At 49.5% G+C, this 25,014-nt stretch overlaps 6 protein-coding genes across 6 annotated transcripts; 2 read left to right on the forward strand and 4 right to left on the reverse strand.

Annotated features, from left to right (window-relative positions):
* Window positions 1-1,691: 1,691 nt before the first annotated feature.
* On the reverse strand, window positions 1,692-2,675 carry BO87DRAFT_360456 (centromere protein H; the record flags this gene model as incomplete). Its single annotated transcript, XM_025621557.1, has 3 exons — window positions 2,431-2,675; window positions 2,184-2,355; window positions 1,692-2,067 (listed from the first exon to the last, which is right to left on the reverse strand). The coding sequence occupies exons 1-3, from the start codon at window positions 2,606-2,608 to the stop codon at window positions 1,692-1,694; spliced, it is 726 nt and encodes a 241-aa protein (XP_025479017.1). The 5' UTR covers window positions 2,609-2,675.
* Window positions 2,676-2,794: 119 nt separating this feature from the next.
* On the forward strand, window positions 2,795-7,092 carry atg11 (autophagy protein ATG11). The gene is made up of 2 exons (XM_025629502.1): window positions 2,795-2,991; window positions 3,110-7,092. The coding sequence occupies exons 1-2, from the start codon at window positions 2,924-2,926 to the stop codon at window positions 7,017-7,019; spliced, it is 3,978 nt and encodes a 1,325-aa protein (XP_025479018.1). The 5' UTR covers window positions 2,795-2,923; the 3' UTR covers window positions 7,020-7,092.
* Window positions 7,093-7,930: 838 nt separating this feature from the next.
* On the forward strand, window positions 7,931-10,721 carry BO87DRAFT_377243 (uncharacterized protein). The gene has a single exon (XM_025623498.1). The coding sequence runs from the start codon at window positions 7,991-7,993 to the stop codon at window positions 10,616-10,618; it is 2,628 nt and encodes an 875-aa protein (XP_025479019.1). The 5' UTR covers window positions 7,931-7,990; the 3' UTR covers window positions 10,619-10,721.
* A 4,014-nt stretch (window positions 10,722-14,735) lies between these two features.
* Window positions 14,736-16,537, reverse strand: BO87DRAFT_336165 (alpha/beta hydrolase). Its single transcript, XM_025620516.1, has 2 exons — window positions 15,900-16,537; window positions 14,736-15,837 (listed from the first exon to the last, which is right to left on the reverse strand). The coding sequence occupies exons 1-2, from the start codon at window positions 16,391-16,393 to the stop codon at window positions 14,856-14,858; spliced, it is 1,476 nt and encodes a 491-aa protein (XP_025479020.1). The 5' UTR covers window positions 16,394-16,537; the 3' UTR covers window positions 14,736-14,855.
* A 548-nt stretch (window positions 16,538-17,085) lies between these two features.
* BO87DRAFT_310050 (uncharacterized protein) lies at window positions 17,086-17,593 on the reverse strand (the record flags this gene model as incomplete). The annotated part of the gene is made up of 2 exons (XM_025619494.1): window positions 17,086-17,327; window positions 17,383-17,593. 2 exons carry the CDS (start codon window positions 17,591-17,593, stop codon window positions 17,086-17,088), a joined length of 453 nt encoding a protein of 150 aa, XP_025479021.1.
* An 881-nt stretch (window positions 17,594-18,474) lies between these two features.
* BO87DRAFT_397647 (LipA and NB-ARC domain protein) lies at window positions 18,475-23,413 on the reverse strand (the record flags this gene model as incomplete). The annotated part of the gene is made up of 5 exons (XM_025625316.1): window positions 18,475-18,729; window positions 18,817-21,889; window positions 22,224-22,325; window positions 22,398-23,035; window positions 23,108-23,413. 5 exons carry the CDS (start codon window positions 23,411-23,413, stop codon window positions 18,475-18,477), a joined length of 4,374 nt encoding a protein of 1,457 aa, XP_025479022.1.
* Between the last annotated feature and the right edge of the window lie 1,601 nt (window positions 23,414-25,014).

Consider the following 25,014-nt stretch of genomic DNA (forward strand, 5'->3'; position numbering starts at 1 on the left):
GACATACTTTAGGGCGTATGAGGTGAGTATCCTGTATCAGTTCCTGTCCGAGGTCCCGCTTCCCGTGTAGTTACGTGTGTTGAAAGGGGAAGGACTCGTCACTACATGGAAAGGCTCATCTCTGGTCAGTGACTGTGAGATGTGTCTACTACACTCCTATAGACATAATCAGTAGTGGTACGATGTGGATACCTTACAGCTTCCCTTGCACAATAGAACTTTTATAGGCCCGAAGATGGGCTCGAGCGAGTTGCTGAGGCTAACCATGCCATTGCCGAGTGACACTAAGGAACGCTCATCTCCTAGCATATCGACACTCCCCCAATAAAAACGGGGAACCGTGAGAGTGATGTAGTGATGAGAGCAGAAGTGTTACCAGATAGATTAATCAACATCATTAGTTCGGTCATTCCAGGGACATGTGCAGCCTACCTATCCGCATGGCGGGCTAGGAGCTAACTATTTACCTCTCATTATTTCGGAGTAAGCAGTAATTGTTTGGTTACCGCTCCTAGCAAATGTACCAGTCACAAAGCAGACCTGCTTCAAGATCACCCACTAATTTCATGCCAGGGTCAGAAAGTACGCCAATTCCCGAGTTCACGGACTTCTTCAGTGGCTCGCCCCAGGCTATCTGCGCAGGGAATACCTTGACCTCAAATCACCCATGATTTTGGGCCCTACTCCCGTAGGTATCTGCCGTAGGTCAAGTTGTGTCTGTTATCATTAAGTACAAAGTAGGCTGTAACTCAACACTGACAAATTTTTCCACCATGAAGGATGGAAAAAAGATACCAAAAGTGTTGCGACATGTTTGCTTGTTGACTATTGCTAGTCCCAGACATTAAAATAGACGATCGTAATGATCTATTGCAAAGGTCTGCATAGATTGTTCGCCCAAAGGGAGGTGCTGCTGATGTGACTTCGTAAATGCCACCGCATTCCCGTCACTAAGAGCACCAGCGAAAAGTTACCGGCAAAATACTGGATCCTGTAATGATCGGACGCAACCATCCTTCTACTGATACCTGCCGATTACTCTATGTATTGTAAGCTACACTGTATTCTTAATAATGGTGAGGGGGTCGTTGACGCTGTTATTTGGTTCTCGGTGGAAACACCGGCTCCTCTTTGGTCTGGCTACCCTCCCCTCACGGAGCGCTCATTGCTCACATGCACTCTCTTTTCCTGGTCGGCGTTCGAGGGTAAACACAGATGGCATACATGCGTAAGCGCCGTTGTTGATTTCCGGCTGTCATCCCCCCTTTGTCTACTGCAAGGGTTGCAGCTTATTTCGGACTGGCTTGTTGATTTTTTCCGTCTGTTTCCCAAATCCTAGACTTTGTCAGTAAGCTCTGTGGACACGGTATGACGAACACTGTTTGCCTTTGCCCGGGTGGGCCATGATGTCACGTGGGTCGCACTACCTATCCTTCCAACACCCCGGCTGAGGAAGTGATTGCAGTCGTGATTTTCAGATTTTCAGCTTACCCTGGTGTTGTGCCGATTACTAAGCTTTCCTGCATGTCTCCGCGACATTGAGGGAAGGTGAGGATATGATCAATCACAAACTCAATTTACCCTCAAAGAGTGAGGGAGACAGAATAACATTTTCATATCGACTATAATTTGATTCAAGGGTATATCTCATAACGCCCATCCAAGTAACTGCAATATACCAACCCACTACATCAATCATCAGATTCGTCAAGTACCAGAGCCGTGAGCCTCTCGTCTTCAGCCCAGTTCACTCCACTACCGACAACCATCCCGCTTGCGATATTTTTCATAGTCTCCCATTTAGCTTTGCTTTTCCTGCGATCCGCATCTAGCTGATCTAGCTGGGCCTTGAGCTCCGCGTCTTCCAAATTCTCTCTCCATGATTCATCATTTTCCGTAAGAGCTAACAGCTCACGGACTAGCTCTTGGTTTTGCCGGTGGATCTGTGAATTTTCCACCTCCAGGCTGGAAAGCCTTCGAAGAGTTGCACTGTGTGCAGTATTCAGGTTTTCATGCGCTAAAGATAGCATATCACGACGATTAATGAGCCGTAGGAGAGCCCTGTTTCTGGTAAGTAAGGAGAAGATAATTGAAGCGCTCCAAAAATAGGAAAAGCAGCAAGTAAATGCAAAAGGTGTAATGGAGTAGGAGAAATGTATGCAGAAGACAATTAGTAAACTTACTGTTCAGCTGGCGTCGACGCTTTCAGATGAACAGCCTTGAGGATGGGATCAGTCATAAGAACCGTGCCAACGGCTTTCCTCCTGACTGTATAAGTCGCCCTAGCTTCCAGAAGCTCACGCTCGGCGACGGCTAGTTGCTCTTCAGCATTGTCTCCAGATAGCAAATTCGTGTCTGTATCAGGCATAAGAATCAATTCTAGATCGAATACAGATAATAATTTGTTGCTCCAGCAACATGGACACCGACCTTGTTCTAGTAGTGCTTTCTCTAATTGCTGTTCCTGGATCTGCCGATAAAGCTGTAGGATCAAGGCCTCTTTGTCGGACAAGGTTACGGTATCGCGAGGGTCGTCGGTCGCGAGGTCCAACAACGACACCTCACCTGGGTTCAGGTGAGGCAGGGGACGGACCTTTTCAGATGTCATAGAACGCGACCTGGTGGCAAGTCGGGGAAATGATCGTGTGATTGGAAAAGCCCAGCATGAATGGATCATGGATTGCTGGTTCCCGACCTTTAGCGGTAGGGCGGTGGGGATCCCGGGATGCGGTGGGCGGTTCCGGCGCGATATCAGACACCAAACCGACCAAACGCAGCCTAGACCGGGGGAGCTCTTTGGGCCTGGATGCCTGTGCAGCCTCACTACTTACTTACTTGCACTATATGACTACCTTATCATCTCCCCTCCCGCATTCCTCTCCAGTCAACTTTGGAGCTTTATTGCTCGTCTTGTGAGGAGGGGATGTCTTTGCACATCTACATAGCTCACACCGGTGAGCATTTTGTTACCGATACAGCGTCCTTTGCCTCGTATGCCCCCTTCGCCCTGCTTTCCCATCACCGCCCCTTGAGCCCGGCCCGACCGTTCCTATCATCTCCCTCTCTTACCCCCGGTGGACACTAGCTAATATCATCGACTTTCTCTCAGTCCGGATGCAGTACGATCATGGGTGGCCCCGAAGACTTCGATCCCGCCTCAACGGCAGATCTTAATGACTGCTCGTGGGAAAAACGTCAAGACGCTTGCCACGGAGGTATGGTCACGTCGGACACTCAAGCAAGAAGTTTGTGCTAAATCCATCAATAAACAGAGTGAAATCTTTGTCTATGACAGGAAATACGTCAGCGATCCCAACAGCGTTCAGATCTCGGAGTTACCCCCGCCACATCCACTGCACGTCGATAACCCGCCCGATACCCTCACAAACCAGAACGACCTACAAGCATGGAGGAATCTCTATCTAGCAAGGAGGACATGGGCAGCGAACCTCACAGAGCGGTGCGAGTCAGCGGAAAAGCAGATACATGAACACAACGAGCGCACTGATATCATCAACCGAGCTGCAAGTGTAGCGCTCGAGAACCTCAAAACCCACGTCGGTACTCTAGAACACAAATTTCAAGAGGCCCAGTCCTTCGCCAATGAGCTTTTAAGTCAACAGCAAGCAGCACTCAATGGATGGAAGAGGGCACTGTCAACTCTAGATAGCATTCCAGCTCGCAAGGACTTCCCCTTCCTGGGCCGTCCGTCAACACCGACGAAAGGCAGAGGTCAAGCGATGGGTACACTTCAAGACTACGTGGATACAGCGGAGGTACAGAGGGCTGGCTCGGAAGCCCCAGAGATACTTGCGCGCTTTGCTCACCAAGTTAGTACTATTGAGAAAAATGTTAGTGAGATTGCTACAGATACCCAACGCCTGATCGATGAAGCCTTCCCTACAAGTGTTGAGCCCGTGGATGGACTTTTACAAGAAATGGAAACAATTTCGAATAAGATACAATCCGACTACGAGCATGTTCTGGCCTTGCCTAATAATTCGAAGACATTGGCGAACGTTTCTAGGCTCGCTCTCAGCCATACAAAGGACCTTCTACCGTCGTTACTGGATGTTAGCAACGAATTACAGGCTGGCCAGGAAGAAGCTGTGAGACGATATAATGCGGCAGTGAAAGCTTCGTCGAGTCATATGCGACTTATATCTTCTATCGAGTATCGGCTCGCCGAAACTCTACCTCAGATCAACTGTCTTCCCCTGCAAAGCGAAGCATTTGACGTCATTTACACGGTCTTCCATATGCCTATGATCTATGGGTCGGTTCTGATCGAGGCTGTGCGACGTCGCGAGTTCAACGATAAAATGAAGAACGACTCACTGACTTTGGCGGAAGAAATGTCTGTATTCCGGGAAGAGGAGCAGCGTCGAAGGAAGAAATGGCTCAAAAATATGGCGGATTTTATTTCTATCTCCGATGCCACGACCCCGGGCATCGAAGTGAATCTACGGGGTCAGGAGCAGGAATGGCCTACCGTTAGTAGGAAAGAGGTTGAGTCGTATATCGAAGACCTGAAAAATAAACCTGACATGGAAAATCACGCTCAGGAACTGACGCAGCGCTTCAAAGAGCTTGATGCTCCGACACGGATGCAGCGTCGCAGAGCAAAAGCTTTCAAACAGGGAAGTCTCTTTGACTTGAGCCGAAGTTCGCTTTTACTGCGCAGTGACGATATGGTCAGAAGTCTAAAAGATGAGAAAGTCAAGCTTGAAGATAGGTTGAAAGGCTCTGAGAGCCGTATTCGAAAGTTAGAGGATCTCCTTCATCGTCAAAGTCACATGAGTCGACCCTCCAGCGGCAATTTTTCACTTGATTTTCCCAGCTCACCGGCGTCGCCTCACCCTGACTCACTTTCGAGGAGATCTTCGGTCTCTTCTAGGCGAATGTCTGCAAATCAAGCTCCAGAGGAAAAAGCACTCGTACAGCGCATCACTCGCCTGGAGGCCGAGTTAGCGGCTGAGCGAGACACGGTGCAACGACTTCAAAAGGAGGCACATGCCGAGCGGCAGTCTAATACTGACAAGATACAAGAAGCCCAGTCAACGAAGAAAGATCTCATTGGCAATCTCGAAGCGCGGCAACGTGAGTTCGATGACGAGCGCAGATTTCTGGAGGGGGAATTAAAGAGGCTTCGGATCCGGACTGAGGAGCTAGAAGAAGAAGTGGACAGAAATCTCGACAGTCGCGAACACGAGAAACAGGACGCTGATGAGCGCATACATCATCTTGAAATGGAATTACAAGATGTCCATGCCCGAGCTGAAGAAGAAATGAGGAAAGCAAATGAAACGATTGGACAGTTGCAATTAGAGAAGGGCGCAGGAGAAACCCTCCGGGCCCGTATTGAAGAGCTGGAAAACCAGGTGGCCGAGAATGAAAGGAAAGAAAACGATAACAAACACGCTTTGCAGGTCGCTTTTCTTAACCTGTCTCCCGGTGGCTCTGTTCCCACCGAGTTCCCGAATATCATCAAAGCAATTGAGGTTCTCTCCGAGGGGCTGACAATTCATGCCAAGAATGCGGAGGAGAGTGCTGCAAAAGCTTCAGCGGAAAGCAAGGTGCTCGAAGAACGTCTGAGTCAGATAGAGTCTGAAATGGAGGATTTGAGAAAGACTGTGGCCTCACGAGAGACAGAACTTTCCCGAGCTCACAACGAAGTGACTGAAGGAAAATCAAAGCTGAGCATTGTGACCTCAGAGTTGGAGGATGAGCGATCAAAACTCATCGCTTTACAGTCCCAGTTTGCTGCGGGTGAGACCGGATCCGATGCTCTGCGGGAGCGTGTTACTGAAGAAGAACGGAAGTTAACCAATCTGGCCCAGAGGCTAGCTGAGGTTGAGACATTGGCTCGTCAATCTGAGGAAGAAGTTACTACCTGGAAGAAGAAGGTTGAAGCAATGTCCGAGGCGGAGCAGCAAGCTACTGTACGGTTCGAGACTTGCGGAGTCAGGTTCCAGGAGTTATCAAAGCAGCTTTTCGCACAAGTGGAGAAGCTGGAGCACATGCTGGAACAACTAGGATTTACTATCGTTCGTCAAGAGGGTGACATAGTCGTCCAGAGGTCATCCAAGGTCAATGCACTCTCTAGCACCGGTGACAGTCTTAGCCAGTCGGGAGTGGTGTCTGTGCGACCGGATGCAAGCCTCCTCGATTGGATGCATGCCGATAGCAAGGAAGAAGAAACAGACAAGTTCATGGCTTTTGTGGAGTCCTTATATCAATTCGATGTGGACATCTTCGGCGACGCGGTTGTCAAGCGTGTGAAGGATATTGAAGTTCTTGCTCGCAAGTGGCAGAAAGAAGCCCGTGGATACCGAGACAAGTATCATCGGGTTCAAAGCGAAGCCCATGATAAAATCGCCTATCGGTCCTTCAAGGAAGGGGATCTTGCACTATTCTTGCCCACCCGCAACCAAGCCATCCGGTCATGGGCTGCATTCAACGTTGGCGCACCGCACTATTTCCTACGCGAGCAAGATGCACACAAACTCCAAACCCGGGACTGGCTGCTTGCCCGAATTACCAAGATCGAAGAACGCGTTGTCGATCTCTCGAAGTCGATGAACGGTGCCAATCCTGACCGCCGTTCCATTGGCGAAGTCAGCGATGGCACCTCACTCGATGATGAAAACCCGTTCGAGCTGTCTGATGGTCTCCGCTGGTATCTTTTAGACGCTACGGAAGAAAAACCAGGCGCCCCAGCGACTCCGGGCCTAGGAAAGAGCACCGTTGCACCAGCACACGTAGACGCCAAAGGCAGCATTCGCATGAAACGCACGTCAGTTGGTGGGAACATTGCCAAAACGTTGACCAAGAGCCTAGACAGCCGACGAAATAGTTCCAATTCTAAGAAAGGGCATTCCTCAACTCCTTCACAACGCGGCAACGAATCAACAACAGACCTAGCAAGACTAGCTGAACAAGACACTGCTGCCAGCTTACACTCACGGGAGGCAGCCCCGAAACCCGATGAGGTTCGCCGCAACCCTCAGGGCCCGTGAAAACCGCGGCCCGAATTTTCTTTCTCTCCTGAACGGAGCTGACGGACCGTCAATAGGGCACGGAACGAATTTACAAGGGCCACCAACGTGCAATCTCCGAGGGTAGAGTGTCACCTTCATCTCCGCGTGTTGATAACCTCGACGCTTCATCTATGCACTCGGCCCGCCGCTCGACTCCCAGATACCGCCCCTGGGAGAGACTCTGGTCCGTTGATTATCTTCTGGAGAGTGGTGGGAGTGGTCGCTGAGCATAGGGTATCCGGCATGCCCTGCAATAGGAATATTAGGCAACTATCACGATACATGATTCAAAGGACTCAATGGTTGAATTGGTTGACACATATTAGTCTCAACAGATGGATCAGGCCACGGCTGCCTGAATGATACCCGGATATATGAATAATTTGCCTTATGTCTCATTCGCTCCTTATACTCGTATGAAGTTGCTCTTTTCGTTCATGCATTCGGCTATTTTGAGTTATACCAAGCGAAATATTGTTAAGCCCAGGATTAGATGTGCATATTCCTAGCCTCTTTATTGCTATGACACTACGTGGATTATAAACAGATTGAAATACAATTCGCCATCTGGCACCCATTCATAAAGCGCCGACAACGCCTGGTATTCCTCTGGATCTTGTAGAATGAATATTAGCATAAGAAATAATTTAGAAGTTAGATGCTAAGACATCGCCACTTGAATGGACGGGTATATAAAGCTAGTTTATAAGCTGAATCGGAAGAAGTTGAAGCCAAAGTGGAAGAATTACTGGAATGACGCCAGTATCCGGCTAACCCGATCGGGCAACGCAGCAGTACCGCGGGCGGAGCTCGTCGTTGCGCTTGTTGCTCTGTTGCTGGGGAGCGTTGATCTTGCGAGCTCCTCATTCACTGCATTCCTTGCCCACCATCTGCCCCTGGCTTCTTTGTGTTAGTCGCAAGGAGCGGATTGGCCGAGCCTGTCTCTCATCATGCCTGCTACCCCCGAGCGCAGGAGCGACCGAGGGGCGTTGGCGCGTCGCAACCGCGAATACCCCCAGGACCAGCAACTCTCCCCCTTTGGACGAGCTCGCCATACTCGTCTCACGGATAATTTTGACGCGTCATTAGTACCCAATACCTACCAAGACTACAATAGCCGACAGCACCGGCGGAACTTCAGCCAAACTGGATCAATCCGTGCCGCTTTCAATTACACTTCGCGTCTACACAATATGTCGGATCACGAAGCCGCCGCATACACCCACGGCACGCCAAATCGGAACAGAAGACAGAGTTTCAACTTTACGTCCCCCGAGTCCAACCCACCGAATGAGTTAGCGGAGGCATATCGGCAAATCGATGATGCGGGGAGCCTGGCTGACCTCGACCCCGACGACGAAGACTTCAACATTTCGTTGCGTGACAGTCGCAGCAGACGCTCATCGTCAGCATCGAGACTGAGGGGAGACGATCTGTTTGCGGCAGCTGATGCGGATTTTTTGAATGAGATTTCGGATGACGGCCTCCGCCGAAAATTAGTCGACCATGTCGAAGACGAAAAGCGGTTGAGACGGGCCACATCCAGCCGGTCTCCTGTGCTGAGCAACGCAGGGACGCCAAACCCTCTCACATCGGAGAACCTGCAACGGCGCGAGGAAGAGGAAGAACAACAATATTTGGAAGAGGAAGAAAACGATGGATTGAGACCCTCTCTAAACCTCCCATCAAATTGGGGAAGCCGGGCAGCTCATCGCCGTGACTGGTTGAGGAAAATGACACGGCGCACAGAGCTTCCAGAAAACCCTGCGGTGAGGGCGAAGGAGACATCACCCTCAAGGCTCAAGTTTGACAGAGACTCGCACATCAACCATACGGAACCGACCAATGTCGAGAGCACCACGCCAGCCGGACGTCCGTCAAACAGATACAACAGGATCCCATTATCCGATGCGCAGAACAAGCTCTCCGAACAAAAAGCGGACAAGTTGACTGATGGTGATCCAATACCAAATACGCCTATTGTGGTCTACAAGAACTCAACATTCACGAAGCGAAGCCCAACGAAGAGAGACTCGCAGGATTTACTTCGGAAACTATCGAGAACAGAATCTCCAGGCCAACGGAACGAATTGAAAACCCCGGAGGCTCAGAAATATCCCGAGCGACGCATCTACGACAAGACGCCTGTGGTGACGGGGGCATGGATCGATACTCCGGTAACTGAACGGGTGGAACGGGTCAACGAGCTCCCGGAGCATCTCTCTCGGGATATAGCACCATCACCTCCGAGGAATGAAAGGTTCGAGTCGTCGTTGGTGCCTTCGCATACTCGACAAGCTTCACAATCACACGAATTCGAAGAAAGACGCTTAAGGGAGGAAAGAGAGAGAGAGGAGCAGGAAGAGAAGAAACGGAAGGAGCAACAAGATAGGGAACAGAGACTGAAAGAGGAGAGACAAAAGGAGGAGCAGCAGAGGGAAGAAAAGGAACGGTTGGAAAAGGAGAGAGAAAAGAAGAAGGAGCGGGAAAATGTGGAAAAACCGGCTCAGGAGAAACCCGAGAAGAAAGCTGAGCAGGATCAGTCGGGGAAGTCGAGTGGAAAGGCGAAGTCCAAGGACAGAGCACCGCTGGTCAAACCGGATCTGCCAAAGAGTGCTCTCGAGACAGTGTTGAAGGATTACAAGGACCACAAAGAATTACTAGATGTCGGTGACGATACGATTGAATCACTTCAGGACATCATCGACGGGCAGCCTGGTGAGCTAAAGACCGAGGACGAGGACGATGCTGCATACGAGAAAGAAATACTGAAGAAGCTGGAACTTGCTAGTTCCGGGGATAAAGAAACGGTGGACCTGGACCGGCTAAATGAGAAGTTGAAGTCGCTAGCGGACAACATTCAAAAGGTCAAAACAGGGTTGGACGGTTTGGAGGTCCAAGTATCCCGAGATGCGGACACGCTTGCCGCAATCCCGTCTCCCCCGAAAGGCAAACGAAGCAAGCATCACATCTGCGAAAATTGTAACGGGGAGAGTGATAGTCGTGTTTACGCGTTGGTAATCCTTCCACGGCTATGGAGACGAAGCCCTGTTTCCGGACGCATACATCTTACGCGTCTAGGATGGTGCTCTCTGATCCTGCTCTTGTGGTTCTACTCTGAATCGACCATGTGCGATTTTTATTGCCACCCTTCGATCTCAGAAACCTGCCAGGGAAATTGCCTCCTCCCGGATGCTCCCCGTTTCCCGTACGTGATACCGACAATGCTCTGGCGCTGGCTTCACTTGTCTTCGATATTCACCCCTCTTTGGACTCTTGCTATTGCCTTGTCTAGGCTTATTGCACAGATGCTGGGCTTCTGGGACGGGTACGTGGAAGAAGAGCCTATTCCGGTCAATTTGACCGGCGAGATCCGCATACATGGTCGTACGATCAATATCCCAACGGCCGAAGCTACGTCTCGAGGCTTCTTCTCCCCGCCGAAGTTGTGGCCTGGAAAGGGACATCCGATTGTTCCACAACCAGTTCCTGAGTTAAAGGTGGAAGTTGAGGATATGTCTGGCCGAGCATCCTCGTGGGATGACGATGGATCTATGGATGATGATGAATATATTTAGGAGTTTGGTTTGTCTTCGGAGTGGTCAGGGCGTTTGGGATGTTACTGGCGTTACTACAAACGGCGGACGGGAAACATACCTAGGTGGCTAATGGAGTATTGATTATAAGCAACAAATATATTGGTTCATCTTCTACTACCACTAATCTATGTGTAAACCACTAAACCCACTCTTATCTAAGGTTATCGCGATCTGCAAGGAGCCGCGGCTAGCTCTTCGCAGTTAGTGCATTGCTAAATGCGGCATTTATTGCCTCCTTGCATTTGCAGTATATTCTTCATGGTACTGATGTGAATTCTGCCGGAGATTGGGGAATAGAAGGAGTGATAGAGCAGATATCATAATTCACATATCATACAAGTGATAGACGGGTCCTTGATATAAAAAGCCCTTTCAACTTCCTCCATCTTCTTCCTCCCAATCCTATCCAACCACCCCCTTCTACTCAACCAGAATACCTCTCCATGACACGAAGAGGTCAAATTACCTCAGATTAAGATACATCAAAGACACATTTGGTAATTTTTCATAGATTCAATTAGATACCGAAGACATCTGGTTAGCCAATACCCCACAATATACTTTAAAACTACTGCTATAGCCAACCAAAAGCCCACCCTTCAGAGCTATAGCACAATTCAACCCTAACTCATTATACAAACACAAACCTGCTATTAGAAACTCTCTGAGGTATTGACGAAAACCGCCACGTGGTATTTCTCGGTATATAAAAGCGTCGAAAGCGCAATATGGATCGCCGTTAACCATGCTTAGAAGTCTCGTTACATCGACTCACCCTCCTCCAGCTCCATGGGGGGTTGTGCTTTCCCGGGTAACCGATACAGACCGAAAAAGCGTATCTTACACTAATCAGTGGGAGCTAAGGCATTCTGACTGCGTTGGACGCTCCGCACTTATAGACGCTTTACGCTTTCACTTTCAGGAGAAGTTAGATCAGATACCTCCCGGTCGACGAAGTAATGTTGGATACAGGCCTGGGACCGGACAAGGGAAAGCGCAAGCGCAAGCGGGCACAATATACAACCGTCTCGGGAATCAAGGAAGAGGGCCACGCCTGGCTCACTGATATCTTGGCTGGTTGTTAGAAGTTCTTACTTTCAAGACAGACTGGGAATTAAACGTTTACGCTCGAATTGAATGCGAGCAGGGGCTTACTTGGGTTAAACATGGGATAGGACGATTTTCCCTCATTATAGGGCTGCGATACTCCATATAGGGGTTCAGCTCTGACAAATGCCTCCACCATGGCTAACTGGTAAAATATGCTGGCTTTATGACGGGCTGGTTAAATACAGATATCTACGTCTTCAACATCATAGAAGGAGCTATAAATGAGACAATAACTGTCCTTACGCAACATACGATCCGTTCTATATTGTCCGTTCTGTCTCACTCCACTGTCGATGAGCTGGGGTGACCGAGAGATTGTATGATATCCTTGCAAGTAGGATTTCGGCCGCCCCATAGTTGGCAAAAGTTGCCTCTGAACTTTACGCTAATGAGCCTATTGGTCAAAGTGTCAAACAAGTGCACGACCGGCTATCTTTCCTGTCATCGCCTTTTATCAGCATCGGGAAGAAGGAAGGACATGTTGATAAGACTCAACCCTTAATAACCAGCAGAGTTCGTTCCAATCTAGCTGTAAGAACAAACAACATCGGGGCTTTGCTGTTCAGGCTTCTGTAGCTGAGATGGGTGCAGGATGACACATAGACAGACCAAGTTTCTTGTGGACAATTCTTGGTCTTCTCGTTTCGTTCCCTCGGACAGCTTACAGAGATCGAAAGCACACCCTCAGTTTTAGGGTATTCCGTTTTAATGGATTCACCAGCCAGTCTGAAAAGGCACATCTAATGAGCAGTATCATCACCAATACATCTAGTGCTGCCAACATTGTTACTTCTGCTAGTTGGTGGAGAAATAACTACCATGTCCACATTCACAACTACATTCCATGAGATTTATGAAAACACATGCTATGCAAATTCCAGAACCCATCCATCGTTACACCACTAAATGGATTAAACATAGCACAGCACAGAAAAATCCTTCTCAGAACGTCTCAGGTGGATTGAAACCAGAGCTCTGTTCTCATCTATCATGCCAGATGGCTGCCTTGCTATGAGAGGAACTAACGATGTTTTCGCCATATTCGAGGTGAAGCCATTCGTCTTCATGAAGCAATGAGAGCAGACTGTCCGACAGATGCTGCTAGAGATCGTGGCATGGATTGCGAGTACCACGGAGGAAAAAGAAAGGACCTAGTTTTAATCATTGTGCTAAGATGCATATAAGCAAGGCATGCTCAAAAGCACTGGTTCCCTTGCTTTCTCTACCTTATCGAACAAAATGAACAGTTCTACTATCAATAGGGCAAATATGAGATACTACCGACCCACCAAATCCTACAGCAGGATGGATACCGTCCTATAGTACTAAGATGAAGAAAATTCTAACTTAAGCTAGAAGGTTTGGAGTATGAAGATCACCGAATTCTTCAAATGGACAATGTTGATCTTCGGTAACAATCACCGACTGGTGTCAAGTGATGATTGGTCAAGGATTCTACAGGTACCGATGCCCCGAAAGATTGATGCGCTCCAGAGATTATTTTTCCCAACCCCGGAGGACGTGAAGAAGGGCCGGTTGAGACGAGACTATCTACGACTTCCTGAGGAATATGCGTCTGAAAATACACCGCTTCCATCACTTACTATGCCACGGACGTGGCTTGGGCACATCTTCAGATATCGGAGGCCAGATATTTTGTATCTTGGGGGTTGTTGTCCGACGAACTCGGCAATCTCTTTTTCATTTACATAAGACAGAAGTGTGCGCACCATAATCATATCGATACTCGTTTGCGTTATTATGTCGAAGATAATAACTCCGAAGCAGGTTGTCTGTTCATAACCCACGCCATCAGTCGATAATAGATAGGATACAATATATCACCGTGTTGCCGGGGATCAAAGTGCGAAGAGGCAGTCCAGACAAAGATACGCAGCAAGTGCAAAAGGAGCCATAGGGCTGAAGCTTGTGTGCAAAAATACTTTCTCACCTTTGCGAGGTTCCACCAAAAGCTATTTGAGTACTACAAGAATGGAGCTGACACCAATAAGTTTCTAGCCCTGGAGACATTTGAGCCTTGGGACACCGAAAATCCCCTTCATCTCGTCCATCTGGCCAAGGTCATTATCTCTATTATTTTGATTGTAAAGGCGGCCCTTCATGTCTAACTGTTCTTTTTTTTCTTATCCAACTACCCTTGCTCACATGGATGTAGTTTTATAGAAACAGACATGATCTGTGACCCTTGAGTTTATGCACTAGTCAGTCATTGCCTAAATGCCAGGACCTATCTTATCTGTCAAAAACCTGGCGTCCGAATGCCGCTGGTCTCTTCTCCGCAGGGCAGTCTACCGCTATTACAAACTGTCCCACAGACGGTCAAATACTTATAATAACTCCCGAGCTTATGGAAAAAAAGGGAGATGTGGCTATCAATAACTAGTTGTCTTTTTGAAGGGTTCAAAGCTCTACAAGTCGAATGCGGCATCGAACGCCCAAGAATCATCTAAGTTGAGCAGATCCATCTAGCAGAGGTTTCTGGTTGATACTGACCGCGATGTCTGGGCTAAAGACGAAGTCATTTACACCGCACTGAAATTTATATTAGATCTATACTCGTCTAACAATCATATCCAGATGATAAAATCTTAGCTGAGATACTTAGGGAAGCTGATTGGACAATTAAGATGTCTGTCTTCAAGAAATGAAGCAGCCATGGGAAATTGTTTGGATGCCGGTGTTGTATCTCTAATCTAGTGGGCTTTTTGATGCTGGTGTAAATTAAGAGGATTCTCAAGAATTGTACCACCAAGGGGAGTGATCGGTACTGATTAGGTCTTCCAAAAAGGTGTGTCAAATTGGGGGTTTGATTACCGCGAAGAAACAGAGAAAAGGGACATTTGATTGTGGAACCATCTAAATCATTACGCCTTTTATAGTGGACTAAATCTGGGATGGCCTCTGATGGTGTGCTTCAAATTTAGTTGGGAGTAATACGGGCTGAAAAAAAGTATTCTATATACCACCGTATTCCTGTACATCTGTCTAAAAAGCACATGTGTAAAGCAAATCTATAAATAAGCAGGGTATAGCCAATCAATCCTCAAACGCCAAGTTCATAATGATATAGCCCATTCAAAAGAATTTAAAGTTTTGCCTTCTCTACCCACTCCTGTTCCAGTAGCCTCTCCCCCTCCAACCGCCACTGCTTACCTTTCTCCAAAACCGCATCCACCTCTTCATCCGTCAACGGAACAGCGGTTTCAAGTGGAATCTCACGAACCGACTGCAACTTGTAACCAATGAAGGTAATCTTCGCCGGAGTAGGGGTATCGGCAGTAATCTTGCCAGCCATGACATCACGACAGAACTGCGCCGTGTCGTCCAAGAAGCGACGAGACGAAGGCGTGCCCAGGAAGACCTGTGCGAAAACATGCGGCATACCTTCGAATTGCTCGACAATCGCAGGGACGCCAGCCCGGTGCATTTTGCGGGCGACAACGAGTCCCTCATCCGTAAGACCTTCCTCGCCCATGGAGATGAACACCGGCGGTGCGCCTTTCCAAATCTCATCGCGGCCGGCCACCGGGCTGACGAGCGGGTGCAAAAGGGCGCTAGCGTTGGTGTAGAGGTCCACGCGAGGTGGCTTGACAGGCCAGACATCGTCTTCAGGCACAGCAAGTGGGCGGTAGGCTGTTTCAGGATCCTGGGTGGGAGGACTCAGGAAGTCGTAGACCGAGTTGTGGTGGACGGAGGGCATAGAGCGAGTAATATCGCACCAAGGGGAACTGATAGCTAAACCGGCGGGAAGTTCGATAGGGACATCACGTCCATGGAAGCGGACAGTAGGGCAGACGCGACGGAGTGTGAGGAGCGTTTGGAGCAAAACGAGACAAAGGTTTCCTCCGGCTGAATCACCGGAGACGATGATCTTGTTCGGCGCGACGGGCTCGTGGAGAGAGCCTGGAGGCGGGGAGACGAGCGCAAGGTATGCAGTAAGGGCATCAACGAGAGCAGCAGGGAACGGATTCTGAGGCGCAAGACGGTAGCGCACCGATAGAACACGGGCACTGGCTCGTTTCGACAGCTGAGCGACGAGCGGACGATGGGTGCACGGGTCGCAAAGGCTTCACATCCACAACGTCAGTATTCAAGAGAAAACTCCAAAGCAGCATTGAGGGCATCTTACAAATACGCTCCTCCATGGAAATATAAAATCACCATATCCTCCTTCGCCTCCTTCTTCAGCTCCTCATACTTGGCTTCTTCCGAAATATCCGGCTGCGGCGCATTCTTGTGCACGCCGCTCCGATACCCCGTCCACTCTGCCTCAAGCGGGATTACTCCGGGGATATTGTAAGTTTCGTCACCTTTCTTCAGGTCTTCAATGGCTTTAATAACCGCATCCTGGACATCCTCTTCTGGCTTGGGGAATGTCACCTTGGACACCCACATGGGACCCTTAATACCGGGGTCGCGCATGCTATCCCTTTGCTGCTTGCCGACGGGCGAGCTGAAAACGAGAAATGAGCGAATGATGGCGACAGTCAACTCGGTGCGCAGGTCTTGTTTCCCCGTAACTGGCGACAGACGAATGGCATGTAGGAGAATGGTTTTGAAAATGAGGGGAACTCGCACGAGGATTGCCGCCAACAGACCGAGGGGGTTGTCTAGTTTGCTCATGATGGCAAAACTGTGACTTGCGAGATAGAGAACGCAAAAGAAATATCAAAGAATGAAGACCAACTCCCCCGGGGGAAAAAAAGCAAATAACGGAAAGACCTATCCCCGATGGGAATAAGAAAGTCGAACGAGAGAAGAATGTAGACGGGGGAAAGAAATAAAAAGACAAGGGGGCAAAAGTGGCATAAATTGAGGAGAGCCGAAAAGGGTATTGAACCTCCGACGAGACCCAGAAAAAGCCTCGGTTCATTGGGGAACAAAATGGAGGGAGACAGACGCATGGGTCCGCATGACGCAGGCACACCCGGGCACCAACGGTTTCCGTTGCCGTCGACAATGACGAAGAAAATACATGCTAGACTGATTCTACTACTTTTGTTTATTAGATAGTTTTATCTCGAGGCTATACTGTTCTTTTTCCGGACCCATGGAATGCGAGTAGAAAATAACCTTCTAAACCCCAGATTTCGTTCGGGTGGCGCACGTAATCTGCCCGCCCGTTCTACTAAACACTAAGCAAGCCTGACGAATCTAATCTCATCGGCGAGAAAAACACCCCACTCTTTGCTTATGGATCGTTCATTCCAATGCATTAACTAAAACTATAATAGTACAAATTTACTGATCCTCGTATTGGATCATATCATGCAGGTCGTCAAGCGTATGTTAAGTGTTTCCATCTGGGGCCTTGTCTAAAACCGTCCAGCAGTTTCCTTGGCCTTGCCTTTGACCTCTCCGGCGGCTTCCTGTGCTTTGCCCTTGACCTCTCCAGCAGCTTCCTGTGCCTTGCCCTTAGCAGTACCGAGTGTCTCTTCAGCCTTGCCCTTGCCCTGGCCGGCCACTTGGGATGCTTCACCAGACAGTTCGTCGGTCTTGGCCTTGGCCTCAGAGGCGGTGCTGCTAACGGTGCCCTTGACCTTCTCGGCGGCGTTTTCTGCACATCATGATGAGTCGGAATCCCAAACCATGGGTTCTGTTAGTGTACATACCTCCAACTTCAATGCCCTTCACAGCGGCATCCGAAACCTTGCGGTCAGCCTTCTTCAGGGTCTCCTTGGTGGCATCGATAGGTCCCTTGTCTCGACGGGCAGTGGCGGAGATCGAGCGGGTGGCACCGACGGAGAGAGCGGGGGTAGTGGTAGGTCGGAGAGACAGCGAAGCTGTGCGAGCAGCGGGAGCAATGCGGGCGAGGAAAGACATGGTGGATTGTAGGGTATTCAAGTTGATGGGATTGAGGGTCGGATGATATAGAGGTCAGAAGTAGATGATTTAGACTGTAGTGGTCAAATAGACTGATGTGGTTGCCAATGTTCAAATTGCCAAAAGGCTACCTCCATGATGCTGGCATCGAGAATCTTTATAGCTGGTCAAGCTGCTCAAAGACGTCATCACCAAAGGCGACCTGGTTATTATGTATCTCTTACGTCGATGGGCTGTCACTGCAAGTCCCGATTGGGATTAGCGTTGATGGTGACCAAGGCGCGCTTTGGTTCCCGCCCGATCCACCACCACAAACCCAGTCCGGATACCGTCGCGATCGTCCTCTAGTGCATCCTTCCCCTGGTCGGTGACCCGCTGGCTGTTGCGCTCACAGATCTCAACGCGGCGCAACAGTCAGCGGGTACTATCTCATGCAAGAGCATGCCGATGGACTGGTTAGTCTTCTCACAAATCACAAAAAATAATAAGAAAAAAAAATAAACGAAAGGCACAGAGAGAGATTCAGCTGTTCAGTCGCGTTATCCGATTAACACTAACAAACGCCAATGCAATGCTCCCTCCTGTACGGTGATATCCTTCTTCTACCAACACCTCTAAATGCTATCACTTATCTTCCTATCTCCTGCTCCAGAAATGCATGGCCATAAAACTCGAACACAAAATCCGAAACTCCAGGTGCTTGTGCTGTCTCCTAATTAATCCGTCACATCTTTATCATCACGGTTCGTCACTTTCATTTCTTTATTTATTTTTTGCCTTTTTCTTTCTTTAACTTTCCTTTACCGTCTCTTTACCAACATCTGTATGATAGTATGTGATTTCGATAGTTTACTCACAGATATCAGTTTTCGTCTCATCGATCATTGACTCATGCTAAATCCGTCAAAGTCAGGGCGAGGGGGTGAGCTGCCGCTCCGCGCTCGCAGTCCGTGAGAATCTGCCACTGGAATTGCCATCTCATGCGGGATCAATGGCCCGGACAAGTTCGGGTGGTACATGGGATACCCTGGAATTGCTGATGGCAGATGTGCGGGATAGTGAACACGCCCACCCAGCCGCTGCCGGGCGTCACGCACATCCACACGATGGGCCCCGAAATGCAGTGTCGAAGCGGGCTCTGTCGACCATAAAGGGTCCATGGCAGCGACGTGGCCATCCAGTGTGTTGATGGGTCGGATTTGTGCCTGTGCAGCGTAAGCTACCTCCGGCTGACGAGAACTGACCGCTGGTGGTGGTTGCCCCTGTTGCGGTATGTCCGCGACCCAGCTTCCTGCCCCAGATACCGTGTGCGGAGGCGGCACAACATGTGGAACACCACTGGCTATGACGGACTGCGCGGGCGTTGTAGCTGGGAGTGGAGAGAAGCGCGGCGGATACCGAACCGGCTCGGTTGACCAGGACTGCTGTGACTGTGAAGATTGGTTTCGCGTCATCGGCTCCGGAGCGGGTTCTGAGGAATACCCAACAAGCGATTCGGTAGCCAGAGAGCTCGGAGGTGATATTCCTGGCATGAATGCAGATGGGTGGGCGACTGGCCTCGCTGGACTCGGTGATGGTCCCATGGAGCTTGGCTGGGCCACACCCACACGTCGTGGTACCGTAACCTCGATGTTCCCTTCAAATGGCAGTGGAGGGGGCGGAGGGATATATGTCAGAATAGACGGTGTACTGGCAGACATGTCCCCAACAGGAGGTGCTATTGGTCGTACAGTGGACAAATGACGAGTCCGGTACTGAGACTCCTGCGCTATCCCCAGATCCATGGCATTGAGTCGATGTTGCAAGTAACCTTGATCAGGCTCACTGTAGGTGGACTGGGTCATACGATCAGGCTTGAACTCCGCTGAAAGTGGTGATGGATGTGCATTGCTAGATCGGCTCTGCAGCGACTCGCCAGATGATTTGTTCTGCAGCGACAGAAGCGCCGGTCTACTATTGCCTCCCGGTGTCGACGAAGATCGTTTCTTTGAGTTCAACTCTCCATCCTGAGTATGTCTGGCTGCTACTGTAGCATAGGTTGGTGCATTCTCTTTACTCAATGATGATCGGCCAGTCCCTCGCTTCGTGATGGCTGTGATATCCTCGAGAGAGTGGGGAGGACTGGAGTGCTGCACAGCTGTGAGTGCCTCCGACGCGGATGCAAAAGAGCTTCTCCGACTTTTACCCAACGTGCTGCTTGAAGCACTTCTCCCTTCGACAGGAAATATTTTCAAGACTGGAGCTGCGAGCTGGGAGCCCTTGATGTTACGGGGAAATCTCGGCCGCTGCACTGATCTTTCATCCTTTCTGATCTTAGTTTTCGAATGCTTGTTTACCACCATGTGCCAACCATGGTCGTCAATAGGCGGCGAAGAACTGGACGTTAGTGATGACTTGGGCGTCTCTGCTTGATGACTCAGTTGTGAAAGCGCTGGTGAGGTCCGGACTGGGGCAATGGTGCTTTCCCTGTCACTCTCGTATCCATTGTCTCTGTCTAGGCTGGATTCCCTGAAGATATGGGGCAAGAATGGCTTGAGGTTGAAGCGCTGCTGAGATCCTGGGATTTCTTGCGGCGACTCTACTTTCGGAGGCGTCATGTCACTCCAGTCCCATCGTCCCTCCTCGGCTGCTGATTCAGGCACTGACGACGAAGAGCTGCTTGATCGATCAAAGACTGATCTCTGTTTGCGGACCGATTCTTGCGAGGAACTGGGCGAGATCCTCTCAATTTCGGTGGCAATACTTTTGATGACCTGCTTCAGATTCTTGCGAGCTTCGCACAGTACTGCAGGCTCGTTCTGGGTCCTTTTGGGCCAGTTTTCGATCAACCTGAAAGCATGAGTCTCATATTCCCGGTAGTCTTTGACGAGTCCACAGTCATCAATACGGTCCATTCGGGCCTTTGCACTTTCGTACGATGTGCAAAGAACATGAGCAGCGACAACTATCCACGAGTCATAGAAACCAGCGTCAGACGTTCCCGCCTGTGTATTGCATCGCTTCTCTTCCCGGTCCATGATCCTGAGCTCATCTCTGCAGAAACCTTGGACAACACTGTGGGTCTTGATCATATCGATCGTCCCCGCGCCTGAATTCTGATAAACCGAAAAGAATGCATCTTGGCTACTTTCCGTCTGCGACTCTGATAAGTCAGGGGCCACGGACTTCATGTCTAGAACATTATCTTTTTCAAGCTGTGGCGAGAGAGCTTTCGCGTGCAGTGCATACGCGTCCGACACCCTCTCAATCAGTCCGTATCTAATAAGAACCCCAAGAGTCGTGTCGATATCACCTTTCTCACCGGTTCTACTGCTTGTCAGGATATTAACGTTCCATCTGCTGAGTGCGGAGATTCCGAGTGTGATAAGGCCGACGGGGACATGATGGCTGAAGAACGAAACGAGGTTGATCAGGTTCAGTGCTTCAAAGTGCTCCGTACGATAAAGGTCATGCATGATGCTTAGGAAAGGCTCTGCTAGCTTCTCGTCGGTTAAATGAGAGTTGATGTGGTACCTCTCTATTGGCTTCGATGTTGCTGCGAGCCGATGACTGATGGCATGTATTGCCAGAGGAAGGCATTCATAATGCTCAACAAGCTCGGTGGCTTTCTTGATTTGCCCCTTGGTGGGCTTCCTGATGCCAAGGTCTTCGAAGAGTAGTTTGCAGGCTTCCGTGACCTCTAGAGGCTTGACTGAGAGGCAAAACGGCTCATACAAGCGCTGCTTTTTCCTCAGTGTCTTATCGACAGATGTGTAAATGATGCTGCACATCTTATTGAACGGCAAAAATTGTTTGAAGTTGTTGAGATCGCTGTCTTGACCGAAGCTTACACCATCGAACACCAGAAGCCATTCCTCCCGAGTTTGCAGCCAGTTTCGCACCGAGTCGACATATTTCTGAGAGGTATTGGTGTCTGGATATTCAAATACCTCTCCTTCGTTGAGTGCGGCAGCCTGTGCGATGTCCCAGAAGCATTTGTAGGTTGACTGGCGGGACTTTGCGTCGACCCAGAAGACTCCGCCAGGATAGAAGGCTCTATGAGTCCAGACATACTGGCGTGCAAGATGCGACTTGCCTGTCCCAGGGCCTCCGCAGATGAGTACAGCCACGAGCCGCTCTGCTCTCTTTTTGGCTTTGTACAGCCTGGTGTGCAATTGATCAAGATGTGCCTTCATACCCACAAAGCTTGCGTTTGGGTGAAAGCCGGGAGGCACCACGAACAAAGGGTCCTTTGGGAGGGTCTGTGATAGGGACAAGTTGATACTATCACCGAGATCAGACACAAGGGATCTTCTTCTCTCGGCCGGGAGGGCCATTTCAGAACTACCTAAGGAGGAAGAGTCAGCCTTATCAGACTTGACAATTTGTTGATAGGAAAGCGACACTAAAATACAGGAAGCCGATATAACAACATAAGAGGCAGCATTCATGAATCACCATCCGTCTCAGAGGATCTGCAATAAATCAAGCAGAGCGTGACAAGAATAAGAAAACGGAAACACAAAGGTTAATGAAAAGGTGACATGACGTGTTTTGCCTGGTTTTGTGCTTTTTGGGCAGTTCCTCCATTATTGATCGCCAATAATACCGGAGAAGTACCTGTCAAATATGTTTGCTATCATGAACTGACGACTCCGGGGGCTCCTCAATCTCATACTCGCGCAGTGTGACAGAAGATGAATGATCAGAAAGCAGAGGTGTCCTACCAATTGTGCGAAGATCTGGAACGCTCCTCCCCAACTGCTCCGGCTCGATACGCTCTACATCCGTTAGTGCTTGCCATAAGAGGGAAAAGGGGCTCTACATGCCATGGCTAAATATCTCCCTGATCTTCGTTTGCTTCTGAACACGACGAGTTTTGTCCTCTTCGACCCAGCGGTCTGCGATGGTGTTCGGGGCATCGCGCGAGTACCGCAGCAGCGCCTCGGCAACCGCTTCAAAGCCAGGAGAGTTATCATCATCGAACTTGCACATGTGTCTGTGGTCGGCTTCGATGCCCATACGTTCGACACCTTCTGCGTAGGGTGCGGCGGAACTTTCGTCCACAATCAACTCGCGGGTCCCTTTGACATCACTCGACAGTGTCTCGTGAAAGAAGTAAATGTGGAACCGGCTGGTTATGTCGGCGAAGAGGCTGTTAATGTTTTGGAGCGTCTCGTTGTTGGTCTTCAGAGCCTTGACTAGCTGAGGAGACGACTCCATGAACTTCTTCGGCATGACAGCACTACAGATGTTCTGCAGTAGCAGGCCCCATTTGGCGACGTCCGAACCGTTATGCGGTGTTCCTAGGAACAGTATCCCGTAGGTGGACACATAGATGGATCGCAGGTGCTCAATCTTTTCATTTGACACGTTTCGGCAGTATATCAGTGTGCGCTTGACGACGAGACCACCGAGCGAGTGACAGACGAAGATGATCGGTCTGTCCGAACCGCTTCGAAGCTAGGAAAGTCAGTTAGTCACTCTTCTCCAAGAAGGACAAATCATGGACGCAGATCTTAGAATCCCACTTACATTTCGGTTAGCCGCCAAACCCGACGCCAGAGTTTCGGCATGATTATGGATTCTGTCCTTCGACGCGCCATCGGTGAAGGCAGTTACATTCGCGTTATAACCATAAGTCAGGATCCTTACTCGGTTCGGGCCAAGGATCTCGGGCAAAAGATCGGCAGGCCAAAAGGTGCCATTACTGGAAGCCCAAGTGTTGTAAGGGTGGCCATTCAGTCCATGGACAAACACAATATCAACCAGAGGCTTTTCGGGGCTACAGTAGACCTGAGTCAACCCGTACTGCTTCACGCGCGTGGCAAGGTTCGACATGGCTCGAACTGCCCACAACTGGACGTCGACCAAAACTGATATCAATGAAAAGGAGATGCGAGTCAGCCAGACAACCAAACAGGGGAAAGAAATCGGAGCGTGGGGTATAGCCTTTTACTTACATCCACGCAGCAAGAATTCCTGAACAGGAAGGCTAGATCGAGTCTGTTGCGACCATGCGCGAAAGAATCTCTGTTATTCCCGATGAACCGGTGGAGCTAGGAAGACAGATTATAAAAAGAAAGAGTGGCTTGAAGGATGAAAAGGGGGGAAGGACAAGAGGTCAGTTGAATCACTGAAGAAATAGAGTCAACAGAACAGCTGGAAGGAAAGGTATTTATGCGGCAACGAGGATTACTTGCAGAGAGAGAGTGAGTGCGCGGGCAGTGGGGGGGCCAAAGTAGGCAAAGGCGCGAGACAGTGTGCAAAAGACAAAGAGAGCATGAGGCCCGCAGATGACTGGGGCAAACTGAAGGTGGAGGGGGTGCCTGGTGCCTGTGGTTTAAACTGTTTAGTTTAGTGTACTGCAGTTACTACTACCAGTTCTGCAGGGCACAAGCTACAGTAGCAGCAGCAGGTCCGGAACCATAAGCAGAGTGAATTAATTACTCAATCAATTAATGGAATTCTGTTTTTTTCTCCGTCTTGAAATCAGTCAATAATCCTTTCTACTACTTCTTCTTTTTTTCTAATTCTGTATCGGGAGGATGTTGCTGAAGGTTCCCGTGGACACCAGGGGGGCTGACCAACTAGAGGTCATGCCGCCCGCCTCGCTGACCAGGAAGATCGAAGCTCACCTGCAGATCGCGGGGGAACTTTGCATCCTGACTTGACTGGTGTATCCTATTCCATCACTTTGTATACTCCAAACATCCATTAAATCAACCAAAAAGGGTCAAAAAGGGTTACGAGTCCAGGCCATTCGATCCCGTTTCTGCAACGTAGATGATATTATCATCCCATCTCGCATACAATCTAGAACCGCCCTTCCATCCAACCATCCATCAACTCATCGACTCTATACAAGAAGGACCACCCACAGTAAGTTTACGAAATTGAAGCACCCGGGCAAAGAAAAGAACATCATTCCCCCTGGAAGTGGCTGTGAGCTCTGACGCCCCGAACACGGCCTAGTCCTAAACTTAGTTTCTGCAGCGCGCCTGGGCAAGAAGGATGACTCTAGTTCAACCGGGTTCAAGTGAACTAGATTAGATTAGGTAGCTCATCAGGCTGAATTATGCACTTACTGAGCCCTACGCGAGTTGTGTGGTGCGACATTAATCAATTGAATACAGTGATTGCTCTGCTGCTGCTGCTGCCCCGGAGGATTTGAGTGTCGATCTGCGCTGCCCTGCGCAGGGCTGTGCTGTGCTCTGGGCTGCAGGTGTGTATGTATGTATGTATGTATGCATGTATTTGCTTACGACATGATGTATGTACCTACATTTAGAGGCAACTAGTGTTATAGGAGGATGTTGTTTACTGTGGCCTCTTTCTTCATTTCTAATGCGATACGAACTGGATGGAATCAATCTTAAATACGAGGCTGAGGCTAGGCTTTGCTTTGCTTTGCTTTTTCTGGGGCTTTAGGATGCTTGTGA

Source organism: Aspergillus neoniger (genome assembly GCF_003184625.1).
Source record: "Aspergillus neoniger CBS 115656 unplaced genomic scaffold BO87scaffold_19, whole genome shotgun sequence".
Classification (NCBI taxonomy): domain Eukaryota; kingdom Fungi; phylum Ascomycota; class Eurotiomycetes; order Eurotiales; family Aspergillaceae; genus Aspergillus; species Aspergillus neoniger.